This window comes from Bos javanicus, chromosome 20 (genome assembly GCF_032452875.1).
Source record: "Bos javanicus breed banteng chromosome 20, ARS-OSU_banteng_1.0, whole genome shotgun sequence".
Lineage (NCBI taxonomy): Eukaryota > Metazoa > Chordata > Mammalia > Artiodactyla > Bovidae > Bos > Bos javanicus.
The window spans coordinates 56,097,875-56,123,989 of record NC_083887.1 but is presented as its reverse complement, the minus strand read 5'-3'; the positions used below and the strand labels follow the sequence as shown (position 1 = coordinate 56,123,989).

Sequence of the window (26,115 nt, the reverse complement as noted above, 5' to 3'; positions counted from 1 at the left end):
CCCGTAAATATGAATCAGCCCAGCTGGACACCCTTGGGACTGCAACAATTCTTCACCAGTGCGTTACCTTCTCAATCAAGTCCAGGCATTCTCCATTGTCTATCCAGTCAATATCTTCCCACACTAAGCCTTCTCTGTGCAAAGATTAAAAAGGTCCAGGTTGTAGTTAAATATCACTTCAAAACTATCCAACGTAGGGACTCATTTTCTTAAACATTTTGAAACGCAATTCAGTGAGTGCTTACCTACTATATTCCAGTTGTTCTAAAGAAAAGATATGCTTGTTGAAATATTCCTGAAGTTTCTCGTTTGCATAGTTTATATTGAACTGCTCAAAGTGATTCACCTAAGGGGGGAAACAATCCAACAAGAGTCTTTAGCACTCTCACTCTTACATAAAAAGGTAAAGAAAAGGCCAACAAAAATCTGCGGAGAAAACATAGCAGTGTTTGTTTCACGAGCTCTGCTTAGGAGGATCCCACTCATTGGTAGCACACCTCAAAGTTTTCAAATCCAAAGATGTCCAAGATGCCAATAGATTTGAAGTCATCTTTGCCTTTGATCCTGCTGTTGATCTTCTTGATCACCCACTCGAAGCAGCGTGCGTAAAGTGCCATGGCCAAGGAGTCCCTGCTGTCTGCCGCCTGACGGGAGAGGAGACAGAGACGCGGTTTCCCTGATGACTGCAGGGAACCCGGATGGGCACCTCTGCCCGAGCTGCACTCAGGAGCCACTCACTCTACATCCACGCAGGCTGTGTCAAGTGAATCAATACCATCCAGGAAAACACAGCTGTCTAAAGAAAGGGAAACCTGAAGCTTGCTTATTTGCAGCAAGATTCACCTTGAAGCATCAGGCTTTCAGATTCAGCTTTATGTACTGAGTTATAAGAAAGAATCGGAACCAATATATACAGCTCTAAATTTGATCAGGTTTATGCCAATAAGTGGGCTTTCCAGGTGGCTCAGTGGTAAAGAATCTGCCTGCCAATGCAGGAGACTAGGGTTCGATCCCTGGGTTGGGAAGAGCCCCTGGAGAAGGAAATGGCAACCCACTCCAATGTTCTTGCCTGGAGAATCCCATGGACAGAAGAGCCTGGTAAGCTACAGTTCAGGGGGTTGCAAGAGAGTGGGAAACGACTTAGTGACTAAATAACAACAACGACATGACATTAATTAAGACTTGACTTCACTCATTATCATCTTCTCATATTTTACTTAGTGTAATACAAGTTTTCTTCATGGTATGGTTAGCAGTTTTACTTATCCAATCCAGAAACAGCTATTAGATGGGCTAGTGCATGTAACTGGCTCAAGGCAGTTGCAGAGACAAAAATAAATCATACAACATACTGTTGCTTTGCTTTCATTATTAATAATAATAATTATAATAAAACTAACACCAATTAATAATAATAATTATTACAGCTGTTTATTTAACTCTTACTCTGCACCAGTCACCAAGTGTTCAGTTCAGTAGCTCAGCTCTGCCCATATCTTTGTGACCACATGGACCACAGCACGCCAGGCTTCCCTGTCCATCACCAACTCCCGGAGCTTGATCAAACTCATGTCCACTGAGTCGGCAATGCCACTAAGTTTTTAGCATTTATATATTTTTTACTATCATCTTTATACATGGCAACCCACCCCAGCATACTTGTCTGGAGAATTCCATGGGCAGAGGAGCCTGGCGGGCTCCCATCCTCGGGGTCACAAAGAGTCGGACACGACTGAATGACTACTTTCACATCCTTGTCTTGGGGCTTCTCTGGTGGCTCAAAAGCTAAAGAATCTGCCTGCACTTTGGGACACCCAGGTTTGATCTCTGGGTAGGGGGATCCTCGGGAGAAGGGAATGGCTACCCACTCCAGTATTCTTGCCTGGAGAATTCCACGCACAGAGGAGCTTGGTGGACTACAGTCCATGGGTCCAAGGAGTCGGACATGACTGAGCAACCAACACTTTATTTTCATCCTTGTCTTACAGAAGAGGAAACTGAGGCACAGTGAATAAATTCCCCAAGACCAGAATATAATAAGCTGAAGACTCAGGACTCAGACTCAGGAAATCTCCCCCAGTCCTCTTAAAGATTCTGCTACACTGTCTCTAAGATGGCCACTGAACCACTTTGCCTATCCCCTCAACGTGGACGTCTTATTTTGATCCTGAGCCAAAAGCATTCAAATGGATAATTACAGTTACTTATTCAAATCAAAGCCATGGATCTGCAGACCCAGAGGCATCTTTAGAAGTTGCTCTGAGGGCCACACACGTACCTGCTGAACGTTGAGAGGTGTAAGGATCTCCTCCCCCCGGAGGAACATGGACCTCTGGGTCAAGGCGTCCGTGAGCTGTGCCGGGTCCAGCCCAAGTAACTCTGCAGACCTGCCCAAGGCTGGGGAGGAAGGACAAGGCGAAAATGGATGCACAACCGCAAGAAGGGACAGCCCATGCGACCCCAAATGGGTGCAAAGCCAGTGCCACAAAGCGACACAGTAAAGCAGAGGATATTCCTAAGCCCCTCGGGCAGGACCTAGAGGACACATGTTCTGCTGGCAGGCTTTTCACTCCCTCAATGTGTCTTAGGTTTACAGCAAATGACCTGGTACTTGGAACAAGTACGGTCCAGAGACCCCCGGCAGGCTCCCCAAGACCCTGTCAGAGGTTTGCAAGGTCCATGACTATTTCAGTAATAAGACTAGCTTTTTTTTTTTTTTAGTGATAAACTCTTGTTATTTGCTTTTTCACCCTCATTCCCTCACAAGTATACAGAAGAATATCCCAGAGGCTACATGACATGGGTAGCTCAAGAAGCTGAAGGCAGAAATAGAAGCCAGCTGTCCTTCATTACATCAGATATTTCAAACATTTACAAAATCATTAGACAATGTCAGTCGTTATTGACTTGTTCTTTTTTGTTTTGGAAGACGGCCTTTCAAATAAAATACTATTTATTTTACTATATGCAAGGGGTTGGTTACGGTTATTTTAAAGTGAATCTATTGTTTTTAACTATCTCTGCTTTTATTTCTAAAGGGCTTCCCTGGTGACTCAGATGGTAAAGAATCAGCCTGCAATGCAGGAGACCTGGGTTTGATCCCTCAGTCAGGAAGAGCCCCTGGAGAAGGGAATGGCAACCCACTCCAGTTTTAACTGCCTCTGTTTTCATTTCTAAAGCAGTAAACATCAACAGGTATGATCCATGGGAAGGAGAACTACAGGCCTCTAGCCCTGGGCAACTCAAGGGCCACTCTGAACTTACACTCATCCATTTCCCAGCCTCCATGCCCTCATCCACTGCAACCATCAGAAAAGTTTAAAGAATAAATCACTCCAGGAAAATGACAACTGACATTGTTACATGTATGTTAACTCACTTAGTCTTAAGACATCTCCACTGTGCACTTTACAGTGAGAAGTCATGAGTGTTGAAGGGATAAGTAACCCAAGGAAACAGCTTGGGGCAGAGCCGGGCTACGAACCAGTCATCCTGGCTTGAAAACTAACGATCTTAACCATTCCACTACGGCAGCCCTAAGTAGCCAGGAATTAACCACAACACTACACGCCTGACTCAAGACATTATTCCTACATCAAATTCTTGTTGCCCCTATTTCCTCTTCTTGGGCTCATTTTCCTTCTTTCTTAGCAGAAAATGAGAACACAGCCACCATTCCACGCAGTAATCACTTGTTTGAGATGCTTTGACCCTTTATTAGCTGACCTTTCACATCAAACTTCTGTAGCACTTATTCTAGGGCTCAAAATATTTTTCTGTCAAAGGTGAGACAGGAAATATTTGAGATCTACATTTCTTATGAGGCAAAAGCCAAGGAAGTGAAGCAGGGAGAAGCAACCTTACCCGTTTTGAAGGAAACTTGCGCCCCACCAGCAGTGATAAATTCTATGTTCCCGAGATGTAATATACCAGCAAGCAACCTCAACACTTCCCGAACTTCTTCCTTGCTAAACTGCATGACCTCCATCGCCATCTGGAAGGAAACAAGGTTAGTTTTTCATGTTTTTTCATACTAAAAAAAAATGAAAATGGTCACTACTCAATAAAGTTACTAAGTACAAGGCAAGAAAGCAAGAAATATTGGGGTGGCCAAAAATTTCATTGGGGATTTTCCATTAGATACTGCAGGAAAAAAACAAACACATTTTTTGGTCAACCCATTTTATATGACAAACACTTTAAATGGGTATACATAAAAGAAAAGCAAGACATTAGGAAATAATTGTACAATACTTAAGAGATAACCCAATCAATAAGATAAAAAAAAATAAATATCTGCTTTACACACAAGACTCCTGTTTATGCCAGAAAAGAATTACTCCAGAGAGTCATAGTAATGATAGTGACAAAGAAATACTTCTTTCTGTGTGTATCAAAATGTAATGGAACATTTTTTATTTTCTTACACATAAAAAATAGGGGGCATGGGGTGGGGAGGGAGGTGGGAGGGGGGTTCAGGTTGGGGGAACACAACTGCACCCGTGGCTGATTCATGTCGATGTATGGCAAAAACCATCACAATATGATAAAGTAATTATCCTCCAATTAAAATTAATTAATTTTAAAAAAGAAAAGAAAATGTCAGGGGTTGGGGATACTTCATGAGACTCCTCCAATATAAATTTGGGGACTTGTCTTAACGGTTAAAAGAAGCAGGGACCCTGATAAGCAGAATGAAATTCTCCATCAGGGGTTCTACAGATAGAAGAAACTTCTGCTCCTTTTGTAAAAGATGCTGATGGAAAAACTGAATGGATCTAGATTTGTCTTCCCTGACAGTCATCACACTGCTATTCTCCATTTCTCCAAAGGATTTTTAAGGTCTTATTTTGGCCTCTGGATACTAAATAGAAGTTAACACAATGCTGATTTGGAAAAAAAAAAAAAAAACAACAAGCACCAACAGGGGCTTTGTTCCCCAGAAAGTTTCTAAACTGAAGCCAAGCATCTTCTGAATCAGATCAAAGATTTGCTCATTATCTCTTAGGATTTAGGAGCCATATTCTTGTCAGGAAAAGAGCCAGCTACCCTCTCCCACACCTACGCTACACATACGCACACGGATGCACGCACGCACACACACGTGCAGAACAGAGGGCAGAACTGCTGGCAATATGGATGAAAATAACCTACAAAGAGAACTCAGACCCGTGATCACTACAGTGACCACCGGAGCAGGAAGGCGGAAGCCACACAGCACTGTGAAGCCACAGAAGCTGCAAGAGGAAGCGACTGGAGACTTTAAAATATGAAAAGTAATTTCTTTACGAGGAAAGGGAAAAAAAGCCAGCAACAAAGGGCAAAAACAATAAACAGGAAAACAAAATTAAAAGAAAAAACTGCATAAGGCAAGGAACCAACAGCTGTATTAAGAGACACATGACGCAGTTAAATAAAATAGGCACCTTTTGTAAGAGGAAATGCAAATCCACAGAGAAACGTTTTCCTTCCTAGAAATCCAACACATGCATATTGAAGAAAATGAGATAACTTCTATTAAATTAACAAAAATTTTTCTGAATGAGAAAATGGGAGAAAGTGGGGTATTTATGCAGGGGTCACCGCTGGTAGCGTAAGTCAGTATAAAGATTACGGGTCAGCGTTGGGCTGGGCCACCTAGGTACATAACCTTAAAATGTTCAGAGAAGTTACACAAGTTTCTCAGGGTCACAAAACCAAGATTCCAAGTCAGGCCTGACGAACGCAAAGTCTAGGAACTTGCTCTCCATTCGGTTGTATGCTTTTTTTTTCTTTTTACGTCCTTAAAAAGTCAGCTGCCTATGTAATCACCCTTAATTTCAGTGCTGGAATTTTTTTATTTTTAGCTACCATATGGGGCATGCGGGATCCTAGTTCCCTGAGCAGGGATCAAACCCATGCCCCCCTGCATTGGGAGTGCAGAATCTTATCCACTGTACCACCAGGAAGTTCCAATGCTGAAGATTTGTTTCAAAGAAAATCTCGACAGGAAAGAAAGCTTTGTAAACTTTCACTACAGCATTATCTTAACAACACTTTCAGAGAAAAAAAAAGTCCTAGCTTTTCTACAATCAGACAAGTCAAATATAGTAAGTAAACTTGTTATGGAACAGTATATAGTTTTTAAAGGAAATTATCAACATTACATATAAACATGATATTTATGATAGCTTTATGCAAAAAGTACTAAATTTGTGCAACTTTTTTAAAGAAAATCAGGCTGGGAAGAAGATCTACAAAATTGAAAATAGTTGCAATGTTACTGCTGGCAGGCTAATGGACATTATATTCACATCTTTTGATATTGTTGACATGTTTTTACTGTAACAACTGAGTCTATTAATGGGTGAATGGATAAATAAATTGCTGTCTCTTCAATGAATACTATTCATTGTAAAAAGAAACAATTCTGTTAGGTGCAGTTTGGGTGAGTGAAAGAAGCCAGAGACAGGAGAAGAGATTTTGTATGATTTCATTTTCAGGAAACTCTAGAAAAGACACATTTTTCTAGGTTTCCTAGGGTTAGGGAGTCTGGGATTGTCTAGGAAGGGGGACAAGAAATCTTTAGGGTGTAGAATTGTCCTTCAGTTTGATCGTGGTTGTGGGTACACGAGTGCATAAATTCAAATTTCACTTTATATGCTTTATATGAGGGCATTTTATTATATGTACATTATAACTTAATAAAAGGGACTACCAAAAAAATAAAAATAAAAAGACCATGAATTGTTTAACAGAGTATCATTTTATGGGTACAGACAAAAACTGATGCCAAGAATAAGAACTATTGGTCAAGTGCTCATCAATTTTTAAAAACCTGTGGGAAAGTAATTATTCAAATTTACTTACTCTAAAAGCAAAGAAATATGGCTAAGAAATACAGAATATCTATTATGCTCAAGACTTTTAAAACAGTAGGAGTAGTAATGTTAGTTGTTCAGTCATGTCTGATGCTTTGCGACCCCACGGACTATAGCCTACCAGGCTCGTCTGTCCATGGAATTCTCCAGGCAAGAATACTGGAGCCAGTTGCCATTTCCTTCTCCAGGGGAGCCTCCCGATCCAGGGATCAAACTTGGATCTCCTGCATTGCAGGCAGATTCTTTACCATCACTGCCAGCAGGGAAGCTTTTCAAAACAGTGGTAAGGACCAATTTAGATGTTGGCAAAATAACTATAAAGCATCTATGCCACGTTAAAGTTAATAATTTTTTTTATTAAAGTTTTCCTTATGTAGCACAGGACCTCTTCAACACTAATTTATAAAAATTTTCTAAGCTCATCTTAGGATGACCATAGAGATACAAGATTTCATTGTAACTCACCAGCCTGGACTTTATATAACACTAAACAAATAAGATCTTCCATAGAGAACAGACTTGTCAAGGGGGAGAGGAGTCAAGAGAGGGCTGGATTGGGAGTTTGGGATTAGTGGATACAAAATATTATATACAGATTGGATAAACAAGGTCCTGTTGTATAGTACAGGGAACTATCTTCAATATTCTAGAATAAGCCATAATGGAAAATATGAAAAAGAATCTGTACACATGCACACATATATAACTGAATCACTTGGCTGTACAATAGAAACTAACACACTATAAATCAACTATACTTCAAGTTTTCAAAATCTCCTCTATACTTGCAGAAAAAAAAAGAAGGTCTTCAAAAAATAAGTTCACAGTAGCAGAAAACTGCAAACTGTAAAATAAAAAATATCAAAAGATGCTCCATGAAAAAAATTCTTGGTTAAGTTCTGAAAATACATAGCTTACATATAGAGACATGAAAGCCAATGAGTAAAATGTGCCGTCTGTATGAACCAATCTGTGACTTCTTCACTCTCAAGTTTAACTCTAAGTGAATTAGGAGTGTGGTGACAAGTATCAATCATGTGCCATGGGGTAATGTAATGGCTGGAACCAATTAACACCAACCAGCACAGGCGTGGCCACTCACCCCTGCCAGCAAGTCTCCATTCACGGTCCTATTTACAGTCTTTTCAGTAGCAAGCTCCACCCCTTTGGCAAAAGTAGCCACTTTAAGACTTTTCTAAAATTTTTATTGAAGCACAGTTGATTTACAATGCTCTTAAGCCTCCTTATAATTATCTTTTCTCAACAACATGGCTCAAGACTTAAAAAAAAAACCCTGGGAAATTCTCAGTACAATTCAGAAGCGTGAAACAGCAATTTAGCTATAAAACTGGCACAAAGTCATACAAAATGTTTTCAATAAAGTCTTTAATAAGCACATAAAAAAACAGGTGATTGTGAAAGTGTGGGGTGGGAGGGGAGTGATGACAAATACATAATACAATCCCAACCACTAAGGTCAGAAGGAAGCCAGGCTTTTCACAGTGGAAACAAACAGGGAAGAGGACTGAATTTCAGGTACAAAAGGTAAATCCACTCAGGGTCTCAGCTGTGAGGTGGGGGCACCATCTAAGGAAGCCAAGGGTCCTCAGGACCCGTGAATAAATGGACTGAATAAGATGGGGTGGGAGGGGAGGTGTTTGGGCACAATAAATCACGAGTGAAGGATCAATACTTTGAAGATTTATTACGTAATTTTATATTAGGCGAGATCATAGCATTGTATAATATAAAATTAGCTTCCACTCCCGAATTTTCCAACATTGAAAGAGACTGAAGTTTTCAAATGTGGCAAAATCGAGGTATAAAGTCAGTCTTTTATTTTAAAATTTCTACTGGGGCATAGTTGATTTACAATGTTGTCTTAAGTTTCAGCTGTACAGCACAGCAAATCAGTTATACATATACATAGATCTACTCTTTCCTGGATTCTTTTCCCATACAGACCCTTACAGAGTACTGAGTAGGGTTCTCTGTGCCATACAGTAGGTCCTTATCACTTATCTATCTTATACCTAGTAGTGTATATGTGTCAATCCCAATCTTCCCATTTATCCCTCTCCCCGACCCCCCAGTGACAATAAATTTATTTTCTACAGTTGTAAGACTTTCTGTTTTATGGATAAGTTCATTTGCAACCTTTTTTTAGATTCCACAAATAAGTGATGTCATATGATATTTGTCTTCCTCTGTCTGACTTACTGCAGTCAGTATGACAATCTCCAGGTCCATCCATGTTGATGCAAATGGCATTATTTCATTCTTTTTTTATGGCTGAGAGCCCTCTAAATCTTTATAAAGTCAGACTGATGAGGAGAGAACGTAGGGGTAGATGGGTTCACACTGTTAAAAACACGGGTACACCCAGTAAAACCTACATGGTCAGGAAACCCCAGTCCGGTAGATGGCTATGAACACCATTACCATGTAATATTTATGGAGTCAAAAGAATAAAGAGACTATCACTCAAAGACTCTTGTTATCCTCCTCACATTTCAACAGCCACCATTCTGGTAGGTCAAGTGCAGGCAATAAAAATAAATTAGTTGTTACTATTTTCTTGAAATAGTTTTTCATTCTGACTCAGCATTTTATAGTGCAACCTGGAAGACTACAAAGGAAAAAAAAAAAAAAAAAGAGCTATGAAATTTAGTCTGTGTTCACTGTCTCTCCCCAGGAAAAACTGGATCCCCTAAGAATGGCTCAGGATCCTTTACAGGTACATTTATAGTTATGTCAGGTGGTATCAATGAAGAATTTTAAAAATACATAAATTCTCAATGAAATAAGCAAAATTCCTAAAAGGTCCTATTGCCAAAGTATGTTGACATTAAAGCTGATAAAAAGAATAATGATCTTTTTTTAGTAGCTGAAAATACCAAAGGTGACATTTTCATATGTAATTCACAGGAATAACTTCTCTCCGTTAACATTTTAACACATTCTGTAAACAAATGTTCTTGAGTCCCAATAGAATGTGGTCCCTTCCCTTTCTTCAATCCCGAAACCTCTGGGAAAAGGAGCTTTATGGAATTAAAAGTAGGAAGATACAAATTTCAATGGTACTTGATTTTGGAAGGAAATTGAGACAAAGCTATGGTTTTTCCAGTAATCATCTATGAATGTGAAAGTTGAACCATTAAGAAGGCTGAGTGCCAAAGAACTGATGCTCCAAATTGTGCTGGAGAAGACTCCTGAGAGTCCCTTGGACCGAAAGCAGATCAAACCAGTCAATCGTAAAGGAAATCAATCCTGAATATTCATTGGAAAGACTGATGCTGAAGCTGAAACTCCAATCCTTTGCCTACCTGATGCAAAGAGCAACTCACTGGAAAAGAATCTGATGCTGGGAAAGATTGAGGGCAGGAGAAGGGGCAACAGAGGATGAGATGGTTAGATAGCATCGCCAACTGAATGGACGTGAATTTGAGCAAACTCTGGGAGATAGTGAAGGACAGGGAAGCCTGGCGTCCTGCAGTCCAGGGGATCGCAAAGAGTCGGACATGACTTAGCAACCAAACAACAATAGCAGACAAATTACATGATAAAACAACAGCATAATCTGTTCCAGTCATCCTAATTTAACAGAATATAGTGATTATATAGATGGTTTGCTCACTACGGTCTCCTTGTTGCTAGAACAGTGCCTGCCTGGCACACAACAGATGCTTAAAAATGTTGAAGACAGAAAATCAACTTTATAACCAGAAGTGTTCAGGGTCTCTTTAACCATCTGTATCACTCTTGGTTATAGAGCACTATGCAGGATAGAAAGATGGGTTGGCTGGTACTGATATAATACTTTATACTCCTATATTTTAGAAATTATGATGTGATAAAATGTTAGTCACTCAGTCGTGTCAACTCTGTGCAATCCCATGGACTGCACAGGCTCCTCTGACCATGGAATTCTCCAGGCAAGAATACTGGAGTAGGTTACCATTTCCTTCTCCAGGGGATCTTCCTGACCCAGGGATTAAACCTGGGTCTCCCACATTGCAGGTGGATTCTTTACTGACTGAGCCACCAGGGAAGACCTATGATTTGGTGATATAATCATATAATCATGAAAACTGACATATTCATTGTAAAAATATTCTAACAGAATCATAAAGAATAAAATAAAACCCTAGAATTCTGCTCTGAGATAACACTTTTGAATTATTTTAGCATATTTTCTGCATACAACTATACATACATGACATGTATAAGCTTACCTTTCAAATGAAAGATCATATCATGTTGTATTATGCTTTCCTCACTTATAGAATGAACAAGTTTTTCCTTAGTGTTAAACATACATGAACATGGCTTTGCGAGCTACAATGGATCTTAAAGATATAATAAATTATTAGAGCCATCCCCCAACTGATTATTTTTGTAGGTTTTGGAAGAGAGAATTTCACTTTTTTATAGAAAAGAATATTTTTTCCTCCTTTCTCAGAAGTAGCACATTATTTTTTTTTTTTTTTTTCTGGCTGCATTGCTTCAATCTTCCTGAAGAAGGCTAAATAAGAGCAAAAATTACATGCTCCTGATTTCAGTGAATACCAGCTAAGTCTTCACTGACATTTCTGATGGGTCAACACTAAAAAGTAATTGCAAAGCAAATATTTAAGAATCTATAAATAGAATTCCTCTAAGTCTGTCGTGTACATTCATTATGTCAATTTCACGTCTAAACTTTTCTTTCCTTCTAGATGACATGTCCTTTCATCGCAGGACCAAATTTCAAATCCCCAAACCTATCATTTCAACTTAAAAATAAAAACTAGCAATCACTGAAAGAGGGCCAAGCTGCACAGCTTTCCTTGAAGCCTTCAGAAGCAGCACACAGTTTTGAATCAGAAAACGATGCCCCCAAAGGAAGCCATCAGACTACCTTCCCGGGGCACTCCCAGGACTAAGAAGGGCCTCGCTGCCCCCTGTAACCTGGCGGCCAGTGAGTTGCTCAGTGTGGGCCCGCAGTGACACTGTTAACTGGATAACAAGGAGCCTCTCACTGCAAACATCCACTTTCTAGCACAAAGTGAATGGAGGAAGCTCGTGTAGTGAAAGAAGTCTCGGGCATCAAAAGAAAATTGAGAGAAAATTTTAAATAAATACTTAAACATTTCATAAAATTCAATTAGCAGGGCCAAATCCTGTACTGCCTTGGGTAGACACACGGCAACGGTGCTGTTAGCAGAGGTTTTTTGGTTAACAGGTTGAAGGAAGGAGAGATGACAGAGACATCTCTTTGCATTATACGTGGCAGAATGTGACATCTTTCAAAGGAAGGCTGAAGCAAAGGTGATCGTAATACTGTAAGCCTAGTCTGCTTTTATTTTCATTTCAGTTTAAGGGCGCATACATTAGACATCGGGAAATGACACGTGATATATATCCACTTAAAAATATACTTTGATTCCATTCCAGAAGGTATTCTCATGAACAGTCTAGAAGAGCAAACGGCGATACAGAACCGAGTTGTTGACAGCAACTAGGAAGACAAATCTAGGTGCACGGAAATCAGGGGCTACCTATCTGCCTCCTGGTTAGAGTCTAGGATTTGAAGTTAAGACTGTCTAGATACTGGTTCTGTTAGGTGCTGTATGTGGTTAGGCTAGTCACCAACCTCTCTGAGTCACAGAATATAGACAACCATATTTCTACCCTCACAGGGTTGTTAGAAGCAGAGGCATGGTTAAGTCCTCATAGTAAGCACTCAATCAGTGTTAGCTCCATTTATGAATGAACTCTATCTACAGACTCCAAATGCTGAAGGAGCAGAGGAACAGGCCACACTGATGAAATCTACCGGCCACACTCAACCATGCCCAGGCTTCCTAAATGCAGTCCTTGGGGTATTCAAGAACTGCAGGATACAGCAGGGGTCCACACCAAAGTGTCTTAAGATGACCACTGTTTGTGCAGTAAGAATCATTTACCAGAATCAGGCTATGAGAACAGGATGAGACCCAACAGTCACCTGGTCTAACCGTTGATAGACTTCTTTTGAACTGTGGAATCAATTACTCAAAACAATTTTTAATTGTAAGCCCTGAAACAGATGATCTGCTTACTCCAGTACCAAACCTGTGATTTTTCTTTTGTTTCATTTTTCTGAACGCTATTCCAAGCCAATCCCCATCGCTCCTGAATGCAGACATTCACCCATCTTCTAAGAGAGAGGATTCCCTTCCAGGACTTGGGATAAGAAGAAAGGACCTAGTCTCACAGAGCAGTACAAATGGGATTATTAAAAACTTTTTTGAAACAGAAAATGAAAGTTGTCAATTTCATTCTTTTCATTCTTTTTTTTGCAGGGGTGGGGGTGGGGGCGGAGTCACCCTTATAAAGAAGATAGGCAAGTAACTTACAATTACTTCCCTAAAGGATTCCTGGTCACTGATTGTCCTGTCTGCCACACATCCAGACTGATTCAAGTAGTGGTAGTTTTCTGGCACAGATAAATAAAATTCTTCTACAGAAAGAAAAACAAAAGCATAACATCAGTACTTGACTGGCCAGGATAAGACAGAACTCAGAAGAGTTTCTTTCCACTTTGCAACTTTATTTTTTAAAGTTTGGAAAATAATTCTATGCTTGCAATAGTTCACCAATAAGATTAAAATGTTCTCAGACTGTATGATTTCAATACCTTTAGACCATGAGATTTTTGTACCTTGTTTTATGTCCCTGGATGTGCTCTAGTGTCTCCTAGTTTATAGTCTATGGGAACTTGAATAGAATTTGTATCCTACTGTTGTGTGAAAATGGTACAAATCTTAATTATGTTGAATTGGTTCATGCTGCTTTTCAGGTCTACTATATCCTACTTTTCTGTATATTCATTCTATTAATTGCCGAGAGTTTGATACTGAAACTCCAACTAAAAATCATAATTTATCTACTTACATAATTGCAATATATACTGAAATTATATGTAACTTTGTTCTATATTTTCCAAGTCTCCCATAAATCTGTTATCATACTTTCATAATCTAACAAATAAAAAAGTAAAAAAAAAAGATTAAAACATTCTCTCTTCATCATCATCTAGGGAAAATAAAATTATCAGATTAGAAGGGATGGAAGAAAACACTACTGAAAAAAGTAACTGATGAGGATCCTGTGTTGATTGTTTTTTTAAAAAATCAAATGTTTAGAAATTTGCTTTATTAGGGTATGATTTAAAAGTAAAGCCAGCTGTGATACATTATATATTTTTCACAAATATACTTTAAATCAGAAAAGAACTAAGATGCCACAACATATCAAAAACACTCAAGCTGTCTCTCCTGATGATTTTCGCTCTATGGCATCTGGCTCTACACGCACTCAGCATCTTTGATCATCTCGCACATTTCGTTTCAAATGGTGGAAGCCCAATAAAGTCCCGTCTTCTCTTTCACAGATGGGCTGTAAAGGAAATGTCTCTGCAAGCGGCTCCATCACTCACCTCTCTCTTCATGTCCTAGCCCTGCCAGCAGCGCATAGAATATGTGATAATTCCTTTCCCCGGGGTTTTGCCTTACTACTCGGTTCTGTGAAGAGAAGAAGCCAGATATCTATTCAGAGATGTTTCCTCTGATTAATGACCAAGAACTAGTAATTGCTGAAAACTGTTAAAGATAATGTGAATTAAATCATGCTTGCTTACTTTTTCTAATAAATCTTCATGTGAAAAGCAATGGCAAGTCAAGGAACAAAACAAGGATACAGGATGCTCCATTAGTCCTTAGTTTTCTACTCTTTGTTACCCAAATAATTAAAATTCTTTGTGTCTTGGACATTCTGACTTCCAGTGCCGAAAGATAAGCAAACAAAACAGACTATTACATCAAAATCCAACTTCAAACGGGATACGTGTGCCCTAGAAGGCATCGAGCTATTTGAAACAACTGATTATTTCAAACAACTAGTTGCTCAGTCATGTCAGACTCTTTGGGACCTCATGGACTATAGCCCCCCAGGTTCCTCTGTCCACAGAATTTTCCAGGAAAGAATACTGGAGTGGGAAGCCATTCCCTTCCCCAGGGGATCTTCCCAACCCAGTCTCCTGCACTGCAGGCAGATTCTTTACCATCTGAACCACCAGGGAAGCCTATGATATTTGATGAGGAGTCCAAATTTTCAGATTAGGGACATGAAATCAGAGATTCCCAAAAGAAAGAGGGCCCCTTATTTCCTAGGATAATTAACAGGTCAAGCAGAGTAAAACAGGAGCAGTAATGAGACAGAACCAGAAATGAATGTTTCATATTCTATGTCTGTTTTAAGAAAAAGCAAAGAAGAGTTTCTACTAGAGAGTCAAATACTAATACACAAAAGCCAAATGAAACAGGATACAATCTACAATTCTCCCGCCCTGGATGTTTCCCTTCTGGCTGATGTTCAGCTGAACAAACTTCCCGAAGCGACTGGAGTTATTGTTGTACACGGTCTTGGCATTGCCAAAGGCTTCCATGATGGGGCTGCAAAAAAAAAAAAAAAAAAACCAGGACAACAATGAGAGGCAATCAGGGTCCATGTAATTAACAACAGTCCTCACCAATGGCAAAATAGACAAGTGCAGGAGAAATCTGAAAGCAAAGGGCCCTAGAGCAATTATGTTTATTTATAGAAGGGCCAGATTTCCCAGCACTTGCTGAAATGGGTTTATAATGTGTGTCCATCTCGAGGAGGAGAGCTTGCAGCTGGTTGTGTGGGCAAAGGATGCTACCAAGCGTCAAGGAGGCCATGTGGGCTGGTCCTCACCCAAATTAGTTTATTTACGCAAGTCAAGGGTTGCACGTGCACACACACGCACACACACACAAACCCATATGAACTCTAGGAACCGAAAAATTCCCCAGTCCTGGAAATTTCACTCATTTGTTGTATGTCCCAGGGGAGCTCATTTAACTTCCTTGGGTCTCGTCCAGCTGTAAAATGTGGTCAGACTAGGTCTGCGGTCAGACTAGGTCAGGGGTCAGCCATCTTCTGCTGTAAAGGATTGGATAATAAATACTTTTTGGCTTTGTGGGCCATGTGGTCTCTGATGCAATTACTCAGCTCTGCCACTAGAGTGCAAAAGCAACTATAGACAAGATAGCAAATTAGTGTGTCTGTGTTTCTATAAAGTTTTATTTATAAAACCAGGCTGCAGGAGGAAAATGAAAATGGCCCAGAGAAAGACTGGTGGTGATGGCTGCACAACAAGAATGTACTTAATGCTACTAAGCTGTACATCGAAAAATATTTAAAGTTTTGTTTATATATATATATATATATACACATATACATGTATATATATATACATAACAAAATATACATTTTGTTATGTATATTTTAGCACAATTTTAAAAATAAATTTTGAAGTCTAAAAAGGCAAACCAAAATAGGCTGCAGGATACAGATGTCAGGCTGGAGTCAGCTGACTTCTGGACTAATTTTTAAATAACAGGACATATAAAGTCTCTATGGGTTCTAGGATGAGATGGCTGGATGGCATCACTGACTCGATGGACGTGAGTCTGAGTGAACTCCGGGAGTTGGTGATGGACAGGGAGGCCTGGTGTGCTGCGATTCACGGGGTCGCAAAGAGTCGGACACAACTGAGCGACTGAACTGAACTGAATTGATGGGTTCTAGGACCTTAAAAGGTACCAATCAGACACGGGGCAATTACACATTTTAATTAGAATTTCAGAGAGCACTGTACCAAGGCTCTCTTTCAAGCTCTGAGGTAATTGCCATTGATGCTGAATTGTTTTGCCACCTGAGACTGAAGAAGTGACGTGGAAGTTGCTCAGTCATGCCCGACTCTGCGACCCTATGGACTGTAGCCCACCAGGCTCCTCCGTCCATGGGATTTCCCAGGCAATAAAACTAGAGCGGGTTGCCACTTCCTTCTCCAGAGGATCTTCCTGACCCAGGGATTGAATCTGGGTCTCCGGCATTAAGGGCAGATTCTTTACCACCTGAGTCACCAGGGAAGCCCCTGGTAAGAGGCTACACAATACCATTCTGCTCACAAGACGCCTCCCAAGAGTTGACCGCTAAGCTCTCTGCAATGTGCGGGATAGAGACTGAAATTTCTGCTGATAACAAGGCCTCCAAACAGCCAGTCAGGAGCTGCCCAGTAGGAGGCAGCTCTGAACGTCTCACTCCTTTGTTCAAACCTGGCCCAGCAATGGACGGTCAGGTCACCGGAAATCTCCACCTGTGTGTAGAGACTTCTCCTTGAGTGATCATGAAAGCCACGTCAAGAAACAGAGCAGCAGAACCCCGAGTTTCAACTACTTCCTTAAATAAGTCGTACAGTGAGGACAGTGGATCCTGTTCGCTGGAACAAGAAACACGATGGAAAAATACCTGCTCTCAAGAATGGCTTGCTCGACAGATGAGGTCTTCTCCTTCGAGGACAAGTCCACAGACTGCTGACTGATGGCTGATAAAAACTTGAGGATCAGCTTCGTGCTCTCGGTTTTCCCTGCGCCACTTTCACCACTGGAAGATAAAATGGAGACGTTTATACTTCTAGTGAAAAAAAAAATAAAAATAAAAACCAACTTGGCCAGAGTCACTCCAATGTGTCCACAGAACAACTGTTGAACAGTGGGAAAGAGACTCAAGTGCTGAGTTACAGGGAAGTGAGGGTCCCTCCTCCTGCTAGCCACACAGCCTAGGTGTTGCCAATGCCTCCCACTAAACAGAAGCCTCCTCTTTGACTAAGCTCAGGTAATAAGACGGACAGTGCCTTTCAATTCCCTGGTAGCTCAGTTGGTAAAGAATGCACCTGCAATGTGGGAGACGTGGGTTCAATCCCTGGGTTGGGAAGATCCCTGGAGAAGGGAACGGCTTCATCTGGGGCTTTTCAGATGGTGCTGGTGATAAAGAACCTGCCTGCCAATGCAAGAGATGTAAGAGATGTGGGTTCGATTCCTGGGTTGGGAAGATCTCCTGGAGGAGAGCATGGCAACCCACTCCAGTATTCTTGCCTGGAGAATCCCCAAGGACAGAGCAGCCTGGCGGGCTACAGCCAACGGGGTCGCAAAGTGTCGGACACAACTGAGCGACTAAGCACACAGCACCGCAAGCTCTGCAAAGGCCGGAATAGGGGTTTTGTTCACTGAACTGTCCTCGCTGGTGGCCAGCACTTAGTAAGTATTAACTATATGAATGAGCACATTAACGATATCTTTCTGGTAAGCAAGTAAATATTAAGTATATGAATGAGCACATTAATGGTATCTTTCTGGTAAACATGAATAAAAATGCAATCTTTCATAAATATCGAGGGGACAAAGCAATGAGCCCGAAGGTGCTCGACCCACACTTAGGCATTTTTATTCTTGTAATAATACCAAGAGGTGTGCAGTGGCTAAGTGTCGGGATCCGAATTGAAGAGCCGGTCTGTTTGCGTCCAAGGAGTAGTAAAAAGAGAACTTATGAGAAGAGTAAAGCAATCACGTAACAGCACACAAACACCAGCAGCATCATGGGGTAACAGGCTCACAACTGCTCAAGCGGTGAGATAAACGCGCGTGGTCCCAACAAGTTCTAAAGAAGCAGTCCCCACTGAGTGTAGAGAGCTGGGAGGTTGTGAACAAGGAATTCTGCAGAAAACACCACGGATGATTAAGCGCATGTAATAAAGGAGAGGAAATGACTCAGAGATGACACCATCCATGCCCGGCTGGATACTGCAGGCCCTGGGGAATCTCCATCGATCAAGGCCAATCACTGTAACTCCATTCCCTCTGCAGGTAATAGGGTGGTTGGTCATGGCAAAGAGTCAGGATTCCAGCCAAAGAGACTTAAAGTCAAGCATGCTGAGGGCTTCTGGGGAGATGTGCATGTGCATGCGGTGTGTGGGTGGATGGGGTGCGCACACACACACAAGACCAAGCAGAGTGTCCCCCTGACTGCAGATGACAAATACCTGGGAAGCCACACCTTTCTTGAGATCAGAAAGCAAAAGCCAAGATAATCAGAGAAGCGCCAGTGGGAGTGGCTGAACCCACAGCCCTGACCCCACCCTGCCCTGCTGCCTGAGATGATAAAGGCCCATGCAGGTGACACCAATTTGAGTCGCCTTTTCTGTCATTGGCAACCAGAACCTCCCTAGTGTGGGGCTGCACATTCGACTCTGCATCTCTGGTACCAGCCAAGCCCGGGAGCTGGCTCACAGGAGGCATTTAGCAGGAAGGAGTAGCAGAAAGTAAGAGAAAGTTGCAGGAAGAAAATTTAAATAATTCTTGATATTTAAAAATACATATACCATCTCCCTAGCAGTTAAATTTTGTTAAAACAAAACTGAAAGTGACACTTCTCTAGTTACAATGTATGAAACAGAAATATTGTTTTACATGGTCCCCAAACCCATCTCTGTATCTTCCAGCACACAGAGGGGCTGGCACGTCAACCTCCCTTGTATGAAGGACAGTGATCAGTAACCAGGAGTGAACGTGGCCAACTCCGGTGGCTAAACCCCCTCAAGGTCCTCTGGGCTTCCTATCTTACCAGCCTGGCATCTGGGTGCCCTCGGGATGGCAAATCTCCAGAACAAATGATGGGTACAGCAAAGCCAGGGGTCTCACCTTCCCATACGGGCTGTGAAAGTTGCTCAGTCGCGTCTGACTCCTTGCAACCCCGTGGACCATACAGTCCATGGAATTCTCCAGGCAAGCCCCTGTTACAGCAATCAGCACAGCAATGAACCTACCGTGATGAACACGGTAACCATATAGCCGTGGAGAAGAGGCTCTTCGAGGTGGAGGGCAAAGACTCATCAAGGAGAAGAAAACCCAAAACTTGCACTGTCCTTCACCAGCCTAGGATACTGATCCATCTCTAGGTGTCAGCCCATATCATTTCTCACTGTAGCAAATTTTTTTCAAGCATCTTCTGTAAGTACATCTCTTTTAAAAAATTTGGGGTATAGCTGCTTCACAATGCTGTGGGAGCAAAGTGAATCAGTTATGTGTATGCACACCCTACTCCCTCTTGGCCATCCGTCTCACTCCCACCCCGCCCCATCCCTTTAGGTCATCACAGAGCACTGAGCTGAGCTCCCCGTGCTACAAGAAGGTTCCCACTAGCTGTCTGTTTTACACATGGCAGTGCACACACGTCAATCCCAATCCATCCCCACCTCGAAAAATGGGATAGGTTCCCCGGTGGCACTAGTGGCAAAGAACCCGCCTGCCAATGCAGGAGACACAAGAGATGGGGGTTCAGCTCCTGGGTCGGGGAGATCCCATGGAGGAGGGCATGGCACCCCACTCCAGTATTCTTGCCTGGGGAATCCCATGGACAGAGGAGCCTGGTGAGCTACAGTCCATGGGGTCCCAAAGAATTGGACACGACTGATGTGACCTAACACAGCACAGAACCTATTTAGGCACATCATTGATCCGTAAAGTAAAACTTAAAAACAAAGAAGGAACTCAGATTTGCGCAACAGTAATTCTCAAATTTGGCTGTACATGAGAACTACCTGCTGTGTTCCTAATTTGAACCTGTAAGGATAGAACTTAATCAGTAATTTTTTTTCTTTTTTTTTTTTTTAACAAATTTCCAGGTGATTTTACTAAGAAGTCAAGGCTGGGAACAACTATTCTCAAAAGCCCTTTCACATAATTCAGATTAGGACTGCACCAGATAACAAAGGCGACATATACAGCGGGCTGGGGAAGTGTGCCATGAACAAGGCAAAGAATAAATATAAATGACTCACAAATGGTCAAAACTCAGAAATATGCCAGATGTCCCCAGACATTAGCATCAAGGTACCAGGACTCACTTCTGTCTAATCCTCCTCTTCCTCCTCGCCTCCCCACCCCTGCCTGTGACTGTGCTGTGTGCTGAGTCGCTTTAGTTGTGTCTGACTCTTTGTTATCCTATGGACCATAGCCTACCAGACTCCTCTGTTCTTGGGGTTCTCCAGTCAAGAATACTGGAATGGGTTGCCATGCCCTCCTCCAGGGGATCTTCCCAACCCAGGGATCGAACTAGCATCTCTTAGGTCTCCTGCATTGGCAGGCGGGGTCTTTACCGCTAGCACCACCTGGGAAGCCCATTCCCCATTTACCGAGGGTCACAAAACACCATCTTTGAAGCAATGGACAAAGAGCATCTCTGCAGGAACTTCTTCCCTCCTGAAGTATCCATGGGGCCATGATGCAGCAGGCTGCACTAAGGGCGGGGAAGACAGTCTGGAGACAAACAGCTGTGGACGGTATTTACGACCCAGCAGCAGCAGGAGATAAAGAGCCACAAATTATGGCTAATGCTGTCAAGTATGAACCTCAGGAGACAGGAGGAGTCATAATTTAGGTGGAGAGTAAAGGTTCAGCAAAGACCTTTCCCGGGAAATGACATTTGGACTGAAATGCACAGACATGCACAAAAGTGAGCTGGGGGAAACCTGAAGGATGAGGAGGGGAGGGTTTGGAGCCTTAGCAGAGGGGGAGATGCCTGCAGAGTCAGTGGAGAAGGGAAGGGGGGCTGGGGTCCTACCGAGAGGCCACTGTTTTCCAGGCAAGTATGGGACTGGTTCTTTTCCATATGAGAGAGGGGGAGAGGCTGGTGATGGACTTTCATGGCTAATGGGTTAGTCAATCCATCACACTATGGAATGGATCCTCCATAAAATCCAAAAGGATGGGTTTGGAGAGGTTCTGGGCTGGGGCACACATGGAGATGGAGAGTGGCTCCCCAGGGGGCGGGAACTCCTCCCGCTTCCCCACACCCTACTGTATATCCCCGCTTCCATCCGCTGTTCCTGAGTTACACACATCCCTCTATAATACAGTGACTCCCCGCCTCCACGAAACTTCAAAGGGGCAAACGTGCCCCTGTTTGCCAGCTGCTGCACTGTACCACTGTACTCCTCAAAGTACTGTATACATTCATGTGTGTTCTGTGTGGTTTTTCATGTATTATTTGTGTGAAAAGTATTATAAACCTATTACAGGACAGTACTACATAGCTGATTGTGTGAGTTGGGTTTGGGTGTGTGTGTGTGCGCGTGCTCACCAGGCAGTGCTAGGGGTCAAGAATCTGCCTGCCAATGCAGGAGACATAAGGGATGCAGTTTTGATCCCTGGGTCAGGAAGATCCCCTGGGAAATGGGCTTGACAACTCACTCCAGTATTCTTGCCTGGAGAATCCTGAGGACAGAGGAGCCTGGAGGGTTACAGTCCACAGGGTTGCAAAGCTGGACACAAGTGAAGCGCCTTAGCGTGCGTGCCCACATTATTATTCCTGATGGCATTAGTTGCATACCTAGGCTAACTCTGTTGGACTTAAAATTGGACTTAACAAACGTGCTCTTGGAACAGAACTCACTCCTACATAAAGGACTTACTGTAACTGATAATCGAGTAACTAAAAGGTTTCAGTTTTGTGAGCTGCTCTAGAAAAACAATGTTTTTGCTCTAGCAAATTAATCAAACCCAAGGAGGGGGTCATCGGAAGCTCCAACCTAGAGCTGCTGGGTCAGAAGCACAGGTGACCACATGACCAGCACCTGACATGGAGAGGAAGGCAGTCTCGGAGGACCAAGCTGTTAACCTGTGGGATCTGATGCTGTTTGGTGGCGGATAGTGATAGAAATGAGTTACTTACTTGGGGAACTTGATAACACATGCTATGCGACAGACAGCATCTATATTATAGCATTCTAAGGATATAATAACTAAGTATATTCTGCTTTGCTTACTGCACCACAGAACTATGAAGCCAAAATAAATGTTAGACTCATAAACTATCATACCTATAAAATCTAGATTAACAAGACTACCTTAACCCCCTGGTTAATGTTGCTTTGCTAAAACTGAAGCGCTCTTTGAACCGTGACTGCCCACTGCTTCCCCATGAGCCTGGCAGCCTCTTTGACCACAGGCGCTGCGATGAGTCATGTATTCCACCTTAGCTCCTGTATTCCAGCCCCGATAAAACAGTCACTCGCACAGAAATCACACTTAATTCCCCTTCACTGACAGCGAACACATCACTGACATATCCAGTCCTGCATTTGTCTCATTAGCCCCTGACGATTACAGCCCTAACCCCTGGCGCCAACGTGACCACAAACACAAACTCGGGCTTCAGAGAAAACACGCACGGCCAGATAAGTCAAAATGAGTTGATGTTGTTAAAGAAAAAAAAAAGCCTTATAAATAATGAAAATTTAAAAAAGGGAACGAAAAATAACTACGGCACTGATATGGGGCCTGGGAGACCATATTAGAAGTTCTGAGAACTTTTTGTAGGCATAATGGAAAGTTTCAAGAATACTTTTTAAGCAGAAGGATGTCATGATCAGGTTCAAGGTTCTAACCAATCACTCGGTGTGGAGAATGGATTGAGGATGGATGGATGGAGAGACATGAGAAAGGAAGTTGGGGAATGAGCGCAGAGGATAAGGAGAGGGGGAGCAAAGGGGAAAGCCAGAGGTCCCCAGAGGAGGGAGGGGATGGCTGGGGTCCTGGTCTGGGTGCTCGGTGACAGGGAGGTGGGGGAATGAATCGGGAGTGTCCAGGGAGTTTCCCAGCCAGTGTGATGACCTAGACGCTGGTAACACAGCTGGGCATCTTTGTCAATAATCACTTAACTGTATATATGAGATCGGTACAGTTGACCAAAGGTAATCTGACCTTCATGTTGTGGGCAGGGTGACTCACAGAGCCAAGATTAATGTTCTGATCTCCAGCTTGAGACCTTGCTAAGAACAAGAAGCATGATAGGAGGAACACGATTTTCTGGGAGAAAATTAGGGTGAACTGAGGAGGGGTCACCCTTGAGATGCCCAGAAGGGACCTTCGTGGTGATGCCCTGGGGGCAGTGGACACATGGGTGGGACACAGAGAAGTTGGCAGGGGAGCCCTGAAGTCTGGGGAGGCAGGGAGATGCACAGAAGGAAAGGCAGGCTGGCAGAAGCTGAGGAACATGAGCCAAGAGAACGAGGAAGAGTCCAGAATGGTGGAGGAGCTTGGAGGAGGGCGGGGCAGTGTGTGGAAGAGGCTGCGGAGCCAAAGACGATCTTTTATCTTTTCTTATTTCAAAAATACAGAAAATAAGTAAGTGTGTTAGTCGCTCAGTCATGCCTGACTCTTTGCGAACCCATGGACTGTAGCCTGCCAGGTTCCTCCGTCCATGGGATTCCCCAGGCAAGAATACTGGAGTGGGTTGCCATTCCCTTCTCTCCAGGGAATCTTCCTGACCCAGGGATCGAGCCCGGGTCTCCTGCATTGCAGGCAGATTATTTACCGTCTGAATCACCAGGCAAAAAAGTTCAAGTATCCTGTAAAAGATACTAGAAATTGTTGGGTAATAAAGCCAATGATCCAGTAGAAAAGGAGAGATCCAAGAACCAGGGACAGGGAGGCTCAAAGGTGGAGAAGTCCCCAGGAAATCAGGGAGGAGGGATCAAAAAACACCTGAAGGAAAGTGCCTCTGCTGTGAACAGGGCCCTTTATCCATCTGCAGTCTCCCCTCCAGCGCACCTGTCGGCCAACTGCGGCCTCCATATCTGCCCTTCTATTTTTATAAATAAAGTTTTATTGGAACACAGCCTGGCATTTCACACGTGCTCTGTCTGCAAGCACTTCCACACTCTAAGGGCAGAGTAGAGTAGTGGTAACAGAAATGATCAGGCTCACTGAGCCAAAAATATGTCCTCTTCAGAGAAAATATAACTCTCTACAGTCTATCTCTCGGAGAAGGTGATGGCACCCCACTCCAGTACTCTTGCCTGGAAAATCCCATGGACGGAGGAGCCTGGTAGGCTGCAGTCCATGGGGTCACGAAGAGTTGGACAGGACTGAGCGACTTCATTTTCACTTTTCACTTCCATGCACTGGAGAAGGAAATGGCAACCCACTCCAGTGTTCTTGCCTGGAGAATCCCGGGGACAGGGGAGCCTGATGGGCTACCGTCTATGGGGTCGCACAGAGTCGGACACAACTGAAGTGACTTAGCAGCAGCAGCAGCAGCGTCTATCTCTAGATGTTGAAGCTGAAACTCCAATTTTGGCCACCTGATGCGAAGAGCTGACTCATTTGAAAAGACTGTGATGCTGGGAAAGATTGAGGGCAGGAGGAGAAGGGGACGACAGAGGATGAGATGGTTGGGTGGCATCACCGACTCAATGGACATGGGTCTGGGTAGACTCCAGCAGTTGGTGATGGACAGGGAGGCCTGGTGTGCTGCAGTTCATGGGGTAGCAAAGAGTCGGACATGACTGAGCGACTGAACTGAACTGAGAGGCTACCTCTGCGGACACCTGACTACCATTCTCCATCCCGTGAATCAAACTGTCCTGATTCGTGTGATTTTCTCGGAACACACACGGATCACTCCACTGCTGACTAAGAAGACTTTGGACACTTCTCTACTGCCTAGAAGATACAGTCGGCAGGTCTTAGCAAGCAGGACAGAGCCCTTAAGGTGGGACCCTGCAGCAGGAAGTAGGACTCTGCTCTGAAACTAACACAAGGAGACAAAAGTTCACAGTCTCCTTGGCAAGCCACTCCACAGCTCCCAGCCTCAGCTTCCCCACCACGTCTTGTCTTTCTCAATGAACAGCCATGCACCGTCTTTGCCTTTCCAACCAAGCCTGGTTCCTACATGTCCTTATTAGCAAATCCCACACTTTACAGGCATGCTTTCCATTTGCTGATCCTTGTTCTTCCAGGACTTCCCTGGTGGCTCAGCTGGTAAAGAATCTGCCTGCAACGTGGGAGACCTGGGTTCGATCCCTGGGTTGGGAAGATTCCCTGGAGAAGGGAAAGGCTACCCACTCCAGTATTCTGGCCTGGAGAATTCCATGGACTGTACAGTCCAAGGGGTCGAAAAGAGTTGGACACAACTAAGCGACTTGCACTTGTTCTTCCAATTTTTTCAAATGCTTCGGGGCCCTTCCCCCACTCTGCACCTGCTGTGTTCCCACAGACTCTTGGGCTCATAGCCACACGGCCCTTCCTCTGTGATATATTTTCTCAGTTCCTTCTTGAGCATCTACCGTCATCTTCCCTGAGTAACCACGTACACATTTCTCAGACAGCACTGGCGGGCTGCACTGAAATTACATGTTTACGTCAGTTTCTTCCCATCAGAGCAGAAGTTTGTAAAGGGCAGTGGTTGGCTACTTTTGTTTTTTTAATCCTAAAAGCCTAACAAGGTAACCTTCCATATGATACGAGCTCAAGGCATGTCCCATGCCTTATTCTGGTTAGTGACTTTTTAATCCAGGATGCAAGCT

The 26,115-nt window shown here is 43.1% G+C and overlaps 1 protein-coding gene and 1 long non-coding RNA gene across 2 annotated transcripts in view; one reads left to right on the top strand and one right to left on the bottom strand.

The window, feature by feature from the left end:
- MYO10 (myosin X) overlaps positions 1–26,115 on the bottom strand; it is a 259,863-nt gene that overhangs the window by 96,023 nt on the left and 137,725 nt on the right. Inside the window, exons 5-14 of the mRNA XM_061393844.1 lie at positions 17,220–17,354; positions 15,213–15,337; positions 14,524–14,537; positions 14,323–14,407; positions 13,241–13,344; positions 3,865–3,994; positions 2,279–2,397; positions 498–644; positions 246–346; positions 68–134 (exon numbers count right to left, since the gene is read on the bottom strand). Coding sequence (XP_061249828.1) covers positions 68–134; positions 246–346; positions 498–644; positions 2,279–2,397; positions 3,865–3,994; positions 13,241–13,344; positions 14,323–14,407; positions 14,524–14,537; positions 15,213–15,337; positions 17,220–17,354 — 1,027 coding nt within the window. The remainder of the gene's footprint in view (positions 1–67; positions 135–245; positions 347–497; positions 645–2,278; positions 2,398–3,864; positions 3,995–13,240; positions 13,345–14,322; positions 14,408–14,523; positions 14,538–15,212; positions 15,338–17,219; positions 17,355–26,115) is intronic.
- LOC133233733 (uncharacterized) lies at positions 14,129–15,387 on the top strand. Its single transcript, XR_009731818.1, has 2 exons — positions 14,129–14,404; positions 15,195–15,387. It is a non-coding gene; the product is annotated as an uncharacterized LOC133233733 (long non-coding RNA).